The sequence below is a fragment of the Microtus ochrogaster genome (assembly GCF_000317375.1).
Source record: "Microtus ochrogaster isolate Prairie Vole_2 chromosome 14 unlocalized genomic scaffold, MicOch1.0 chr14_random_3, whole genome shotgun sequence".
NCBI classification, from domain to species: Eukaryota; Metazoa; Chordata; class Mammalia; order Rodentia; family Cricetidae; genus Microtus; species Microtus ochrogaster.
In genome coordinates, this window is record NW_004949098.1 from 10,692,127 (window position 1) to 10,700,308 (window position 8,182).

Genomic DNA, 8,182 nt, shown 5'->3' on the forward strand with positions numbered 1-8,182 from the left:
GGAGGAGGAGGAGGAGACAGCTTGAAAGGCAATGTGGCCACTGCAGGGGCCTGGGAATATGGCTGGTGTAATAAGATCTGAGGTCTGCCAACTCAGAAGTTTTTAACCGTTAAACACAGTCATTGGCAACCTCAGTACTAATACAAAAACACCCTAGTTTAGGTCTTAGACCCCTCAGAGCTCTAATAACCTAACTCAGATCCAAGGCGACTCCAGCAACAGAAAGCTAAGTAGATTTTAGGCTTTCAGTCTCGGGAGTCAAGGAAGAAAGCCCTTTTGGGTGAGGATTGCTAAGTTTTGTTTAAAAAATAAACTTAAGGAACCAGATTATCTAGACATTCTTCTAGAGACGCTTCCATTAAGACAGCAGACCTTCTGGATGGAGGCCTGGCTGTTTTAGAGCCTTGGACCAGAAAGACCTCAGGAGAGAACACCAGTGTGTAAGTGAGCACATTCTGCTGGGCGGTCCCATTGACCAGACTAAAATGTACATCTGGTCTTTCACATCTTAACCCACAAACGATTCCAATTAAGTTGGATTAGCCCCATACCCAACACACTAGTGTTCAAACCCTCCCGACAACTGCAATAATACTGGTAGAACTAATCCCTCCTTTCCTTCTATTTAGAACACATTCTGTATCCTTTTAATCGTTCAAGAAAGAGCTCGAGAAAACTTACCCCAAATAAACTCAACTCTTTCCTATTTGGCAAAGCCTTTGTCCTCTAACGATTTGGCAATGAAGTACAGCTACTGTGTGCACACTTATCCTTGAACACTTTTAGGATACTCAAGAAAGGAACTGAATCTTACTATCTGGTGCAAGAAGAAGCAGAAACAAAGTGTAAACACGGACTAGAGGGGAAAGACTTGTTGCCGTTCACAGGTTGTCATCTGACTCACTGATTCTGCACAATGAAACCAAATCGCTCACCAGTTTTTAACATCTCTTAAATCTGGATGTATCTGACAACCAATGGCTCATCACAATCATTTCTCCTGTTAGTAACAGGCAGGACACGGCTGCATCTCACAAACCACGCTCTCTCGGATTCACTGCAATATGCTCCTATTTTCATGTGACTGGAAACATTACTTGAGAAGTCTTTTATTTTGGATGATTGGTTTTTGTCTGTTTTGTTTTCTAGACAGGGTTACTCTGTGTAACAGCTCTGGCTGTCTTGGCATTCTGCAGACCAGGCTGGCCTCAAACTCGGAAAGGTACACCTGGCTCTGCCTCCAGAGTGGGATTACAAGCATGAACCATCACACCCGGTGAGAAATCGTTTATACAAGCATGAATGGATTAGCGAGACTACAAACAGGACGTGAACGATTCCAAGGTTGTCCTGACATACTTAACACAGAGACTTTGGACGCAGCAATAATTCTCAAGAGTCAGCATTACTGAAAAGTAGCAACCCTGGGAGATTAGTTCTCAGAAACTAATGTGGTGTTCATAGAGCCTAGCTAGCAATTACTAGTAAAAAACACATTGGTGGCGAAAGTGCCTGCCAACCCTCAGGTTCTATGCACCCACAGGGTCATGCAAACTCTGGTCGCTGAAACCCACTTTCAGTTGGCCCTACCACACAACGGACCAGTTAACTCCAAGTTGGTACAGGGGATAGCCTCTTCAACCCTAGCGCTCACTCTCCCAGCAGAGTTCATCCCGGACCTCTTCTTCACCCTTGGCTCCAAGGAAGGGCCAGCCTAGACGCCACATCCACCCCGCCACTTGCCACCGTAGAGGCTAGAATATGTTCCCGGGTCTGCAGGACGCCCTACCCAGAATCTGGCCTCGACCGATCCACCGCCCAATCGGACAAAGTCCCCTCCACCCCCGAGAGCTGCCACTGGGATCTGGCCCCGTGATTCCCTCGGCCCTCCCGAGGGCCCGCCTAAAAGAGCCCTGCTACGGACGTGGAGCCCAAGAGCTGCGGAAAGCTGGAGGAGAGAGTCCCGGCACGACTCACGGAGGAAGGTGCGAGACAGCAGGCGGGCGGCTGCGAGGCCGTTGCTGCCGGAGACCATGATCGCGGTGGCAGCTGCAGCAGCTAGGGCTGCGGTCATCCCCCAATGACACTCCCAGGCCCCCGGAACCTAGCTAGCAAACCGCTTTGCTCGCCGAGAAAGGTGTCCAGAATAGTAGCCTGAATAAATTTGCTCTCCTCTCGGACACCGATAGTCACAGAAGGAAAAGAAAAAGAAGAATGAGGTTGGAAAAGCAGATAATAGTTCAGTTTCTCTCGAAATTTGGATTTAGGTAACCGTAAGCATAACGGCAACATTGAGGACACCCCATGCGAGGCCCGGTCGGCGCGTGGGATTGTGGGAAATGTATTTTTTGGGTTGGCTGCATGCGGAAAAGGAAGCGGTAGGATGTTCTGGCGTGGGCACAGAACGACCACAGGGACAGGGAAGCACCACCATAATGCCATGTCCCAAACCGTGGACCTACACCTCGGTTTTCCTCGACGGTTACAGAGGAGATAATACCTCCCATGCCTTTCTTGTAAGAATCCGAAAATTAATCCTGGTAATAGAGGCCGAATGCGCGCCCACTAGTTTCCTGAAGCAGGAATCTCTTAGTTCAACAAACCGACTCACTACCTTTGCCAAGTGTTAAATGTTAAAATCCCGAGGACTGCAATTCGAGATGAAATTGTGAATTTTGCCCCACTGGGAAAAAACTATTCACTCCACTTTCAAAAAACCTTAGTAAGACCTGGAGCCAAAACACAAGGATTTCCTACATAACACCGCGTTCCTAAAGTTCCCTATCATTATCATTAATAAAGCTATTCTAGTTCACTAAGAACGTCATTGTAATTTGCACTAATCTCTGGCTGTGCATGCCTACAGGCCCCTTCCTTGTCTTGTAAATCCTGTCCTTGTGATGAAGTTAAATATTATCATTCCTTTCCAAATAAGTTCAGTATGAAGACTAATTTTAAATAGCAAAATTTTCACTGAGACTTTACTTAATAATTTAAATTTTTGCTTCATTTAGTTAACAATGTATATTTTAAAATATTCATTTTGTATATAGGTATATATGCATAAATTATATAAAAATCACTGATTTTTTTTTTTAGAACATCATGTATGAGCGTTGCATCTACATCACTCTGGCCCTCCCCCAGCCCTGAAATTCCCCCAGTATTCCCCCTCCCAAATTCATGACCTCATTCATTACTATTGCTACATACATAAGTTATAATTACATGGCCCTACTGAGTTCATTTAGCATTGCTGATATGCACATGTGTTCAAGGCTGACACTTGGGATTGGATAACCATGCAGGAGCATATCCCTGAAGAAAATAAAGCTTCCTTTCTTAGCAGCCATTGGGCAACCATTGTAGCTCTTCATCTAAGGGTGGGACCTTGACTTTAATAAATCTGAATTTCCATGAAGGCACCGATTTTAGTTTACTTTGTACACTGAGGTATGCATCCCTAGCACTTAGAGCAATTGCTCACACATAGAAAAGTTTATTGTGTGCTGATATATAAGGAAAATAGTGTGCACATTATTTATTGACTCCACAACGTTTGAGGGACCTAGAGATATGTCAAGCCCGTGTAAGAACTATGCCACACCACAATTCTGTACTTCATAATGGGGAGGGAGCAGTACACAAGACAGTGACTATAATACTCTTTATACGTAGACTGAGTGTTGGAATCATAAGTGGATTCATATTCTAGATCTGCCACTGGGATTCTGGTTTTCTCAGTGAGACCGGGATCAAATTCCCATCTCATAAGAATGTAAGTGGTAAGTATAGTACAACAAGCTCTTAGGACTTGTTAGCATGCAACAGGTGGAACTAAGTTCTTACTAAGGCTGAGATTGTAGCATGATGCTCCAAGCGCGGTCACTGGTGTGAGCAGGCGTTTGTAGAACAGGAGAGTCCCATTTGTCTCAGAACTTTGACTGAAGTCCTAAAACTTAGGGCCACAGGTTACCTGAGGTACTGCCATAGCCAACTAGGACTATCCTGGAGCCTCCTCTCTACAGAGTTAATAAGTGCCCAAGCTTGTCTTTGAATTCCCACTCTCGTGGCAGAGCCCACGCAAGTGGGAACAAAAGACTGGAATTCACTGATGGAAGGGACTGATTCTGCTGTGTCTTGGGCTTAGTGTTTCCATTTCTTCCTCTCCCAGCCAAGCTGATGAGAGAAGGCTTTCACCTAATGAATTTCAGGCTGCATTTGTACAAAGCTGCAGGAAATCAAGAGCCCTCCTCAGCTCTTGACCTAAGAATACCTGGGGAAAGCTGAATTTGAGGAATGTGATGGCTGTTCTTGGTTGTCAACTGGATTACATCTGGAATTACCCTGGTGGCTAGGTGCACCTGTAAAGAGCTTTTTCCTCATTAAATCACGTGAACTAGAAAGACCCACTTTTAATCTGGATCTTTTGAGGGACAATACACCTTTAATCTGGGTCATCCTTACAGTGGTAGCATGTATAAAGGACACGGAAGATGGAAGCCTGTTCTCTTTGCCTACTTGCCCTGCTCTTATTGGCAAGTCCATTCCTTCATTGGCATTAAAGCCAACTTCTTAAGGATTCTGGCATACAATAAGGACCACCTGCGACATCCAGCCTCGTGGACTAAGTAACTATTGGATTCTGGGCCTTCTGTTAATGAATATATGTGTGTATGCATGTGTATATGTATACATAATATACATATACAAAATGTGTGTGTATGCATATATTCTATCAGTTCTGTTCCTCTAGACCAGTGGTTCTCAACCTTCCTAATGCTGTGACACTTTTTTATGTTGTGGTGACCACTAACCATAAAACTATTTTTGTTTATCCTTCATAATTCTACTGGTATAAATCATAATGTAAAAATATAATATTTCCAGTGATCTTAAGTGACCCCTGTGAAAGGATTGACAGACCCCACCCCCAAGAGGTCGTGGCCCACAGGTTGAGAGCCACTGCTGTAGCGAGCCCTGACTGAGAAGTGGTTCTACAGCTTCAGAAGTCAAATGACAAATTTTTGAAGTGTCAGGAGGAGGCATTCCAACTTGCCAATGCCTACTGTTACTGGAGCCTCTCTCCTAGAAGCTTCGAAAGTATTGAAAACCTATGATGTGAACTATTTGGCAAACTATGACAAATACATTTGATTAGCCCAATTCACCAAATGTGAGAGGCAATGGATTAGTAACTCTGTCTATAAAATAATTTGTGGAAAAAAATGGGAAAATGGTGCTGCTGATTGGTTACTTCTAGCATCTCTAGATAAACTGGGAAAGAAAAATAATGCACTCTGTGATAAAAAAAAAATTAACCAACTTCTAGCATCTCATAATACAGTGAAGGACAATGAATTCAGTGATAAAATTAACTGACTCCAGATGCAAATAAACAGTCTAAAGGTTTCTAAGTGTGCCCTAAAAGAGGATCTTCTCTCTAGCAGCCACAGAGCTCAAAATATCAAAAATCAATCCAAAACCCTCATTATAAGACTGGCTGAATTACAGCAAAAAATTCAAGTCCAAGGCTTGGGAGGTCTCTGTGATTAAATTGAGGGCATTAGTTGGTAAAGAACAGGTTCCTGTAACTTGGAATGGGGATGTGTGGGAGGACCCCACCGAAGCTGAGAACTTTGAACCCTCAGGTGCTCAAGGGTTTATGTCACCTGAAGAAGTCTCTCTACCCCTTGTAGAAGATATACTCACACCCCATCCCCTGAAATGTTGCCTTTTCTGCCTTTATTGTCTGCTAAGCCAGCAGTGACTTTCTCTGAAGGAAATGCCAGGCAAGACAATATTGATGGCCCTCATAGCCCACCAATAGTTAGCTGTCCCTAGACCTATAACCAGGCTAAGACATCACCTAGAAGAGAGATAGAAACTGTAGGCCATGAGGAGGTATGCTACACACTAAAGAGCTGAATGAGTTTGCTCGTTTCTTCAAGCAGAAGTCTGGGAAATATGTGTGGGAATGGATGTTACGGGTATGAGATAATGCTGGAAGGAATATAAAACAGGCCCCAACTGGGATTATTGCTATTGGACCACTGAATGAAGATAGAGCTTCAGCGTTAGGAAGATGGGTCTGGGGATGGCTTTTGTCTCAAGTACAGTGACAGAGAAAGACAGAGTCAAAGAACAATTCCAAGAGAGAATCAGCTAAGTCCACACTGATTTGAGTTCTCTCTCCACTCCCTCCACTTCTCAGCATAGATAGTCACCTTCTTAACTATGAGGATTTGAGAGAGAAAAAAACCACAACAAAGTTTATGAGCAGAAAATATTACTTTGAAATAACAGATTTACAGAAAGCAAAACAATAGATTTCAGGAAAAGCCATGAATTCCCAGGAGGTGGGACTTGTCCTCATACAACCACTGACGGGTGCTGAATGTCCCAGGGTCATACTTGGCCAACTCTGACACCTCAGCACCCTTTGCCCAGGGATGGAGTAGGGGAGGGGAAGACAGCGCGACAGCTCATAAGCTGTCTAGCGAAAGGCCAGCCAGTGCCGACACTTTTGCAGGAAGCTTCATCATTTCTAGTGGGAGTCAAGCCTCTGCTGCCTGCCCTTCCCCCATCTTTTCTCCCATTCCTCTTGTGGCAAGAATTGGTTGAGCTGGGGCTGACTCTGCTGGAATGAAAGACAACTTGATCAGGACATTGAAGAAGGGATCTGCTCGGTCCTCTGGGCTCTGGGTTGGCACCATGTTGTTGGAGCTAGCGGGGGTATGGTACCAAGAAAAGACGGAACAGGACTGGGCAGGGCCGTGCTGCAAGCTGCTGCCACAGGACAGTGCCCGACACTGTCTGTGTGGACAGAAATCCCCTTCCCAGCATGAGCTGTCTTTTTTTTGTCCAGTATTGAAACTTTCCATCTTGCCAAGCCTGATGCCTCTTAAGTGGCCCAGTTTAGAGTTTCATGCCCAGAGTGGGTCCTAATACAGCATCTATTCATCCCACTAAATAAGAATCCTCCGCAGGACTTTCTACACCTCACGCTAGCACCACCCCTGCTGTCTGCGGGACTTGTGAATGTAAATGTATCCCTGACTTCTCTCTAGATTCTGACTTCCAGATTTATATTGCAATGAAATGAAGACAAAAACCTGAAAGTACTTGACATCCTCTTTAAAGTCTCCCCCAAATGTGGGGGAACTGGGAGGAGTGGAGGGAGGGGAAACTGTGCTAGGGATCCATTAAAAATAAGAAAATAAAATTAAAAAATAAGAACACAAGGCAAAAACATGTGATGGAGGTGAAACTTTTATCAGAATCCCTGAGTATAACTTTGTAAGGGTGTAGGAGAAAGAAAAAGTAGGGGTGGACCCCAAGGCCAAGTTCTCAGCACAAGAGAGATTCCTTTGCCCCAGAGGGACAGAGCGCAGGGAAGAGACAAACACAGGAGTTAGAGGACAAGGGAGAAGGGGAGAGAAATAAGGGACAGGGGACAGGGATATCTATCCAGAGGGAACACAGGCCTGCCTCTGGATAGAGGGGAGGCAGACTTGGCAAATGGAAGTTTCTAATGGTGAAAGAGACGGAACACCCCTCCTCCCCGCCCCCCTCCACATCACCCACCCTCCACCCCTCCCCCCACCCCCACCCCAGCATTTAGCTGATCATGCTAATTAGGTGAGCCAAAAGGGGGCTTTGGGTTGCTGGATTTCAGTACTTTAAAAGCTGGACCTTGGTAGTCAGCCTCAGGAGGAGAGATTGGCCAAATATGGAAAAGGACCTTGGGGGCTAGCTTTAGGAATGTAATCTAAAGATTTCTGGCAAGGCAGAAGGAACTGGGGAGAAGAGCCAGGCCTGCCGGAGCCATGCTCAAGTAGGCTAATGTCCCTTCAACAGGTGAATGTCTTCAGCTTGTCCACTGTGTGCATTCTGATGGCTACACAGATAGGAAATATTACAACATTATATATTTTAATATACTTATATATACATATGTTTGTAGTTTGTAGGAACTGTCAGTGTAATTGATATAAAGTAATTTAAGTTAGTAGATTTAAAGTACAGAAACCAACTTTCAATGGATAACAAAATAAAAATGTAACTTCACTCACATGTCAGGAGTGAATGTTGAATGTCTCTAATTATAGAAGTTGGGAAACTGAGGCAGGAAGCTTATGAGTTTAAGACCAGCCTAAGCTACAAAGGAAGAACCCCTATA

At 44.6% G+C, this 8,182-nt stretch overlaps 1 protein-coding gene across 1 annotated transcript in view; it reads right to left on the reverse strand.

Annotated features, from left to right (window-relative positions):
• Nucleotides 1-2,101, reverse strand: part of Suclg1 (succinate-CoA ligase alpha subunit) — a 26,873-nt gene extending 24,772 nt beyond the window's left edge. Inside the window, exon 1 of the mRNA XM_005364721.2 lies at nucleotides 1,978-2,101. Coding sequence (XP_005364778.1) covers nucleotides 1,978-2,074 — 97 coding nt within the window. The 5' untranslated portion in view covers nucleotides 2,075-2,101. The remainder of the gene's footprint in view (nucleotides 1-1,977) is intronic.
• Between the last annotated feature and the right edge of the window lie 6,081 nt (nucleotides 2,102-8,182).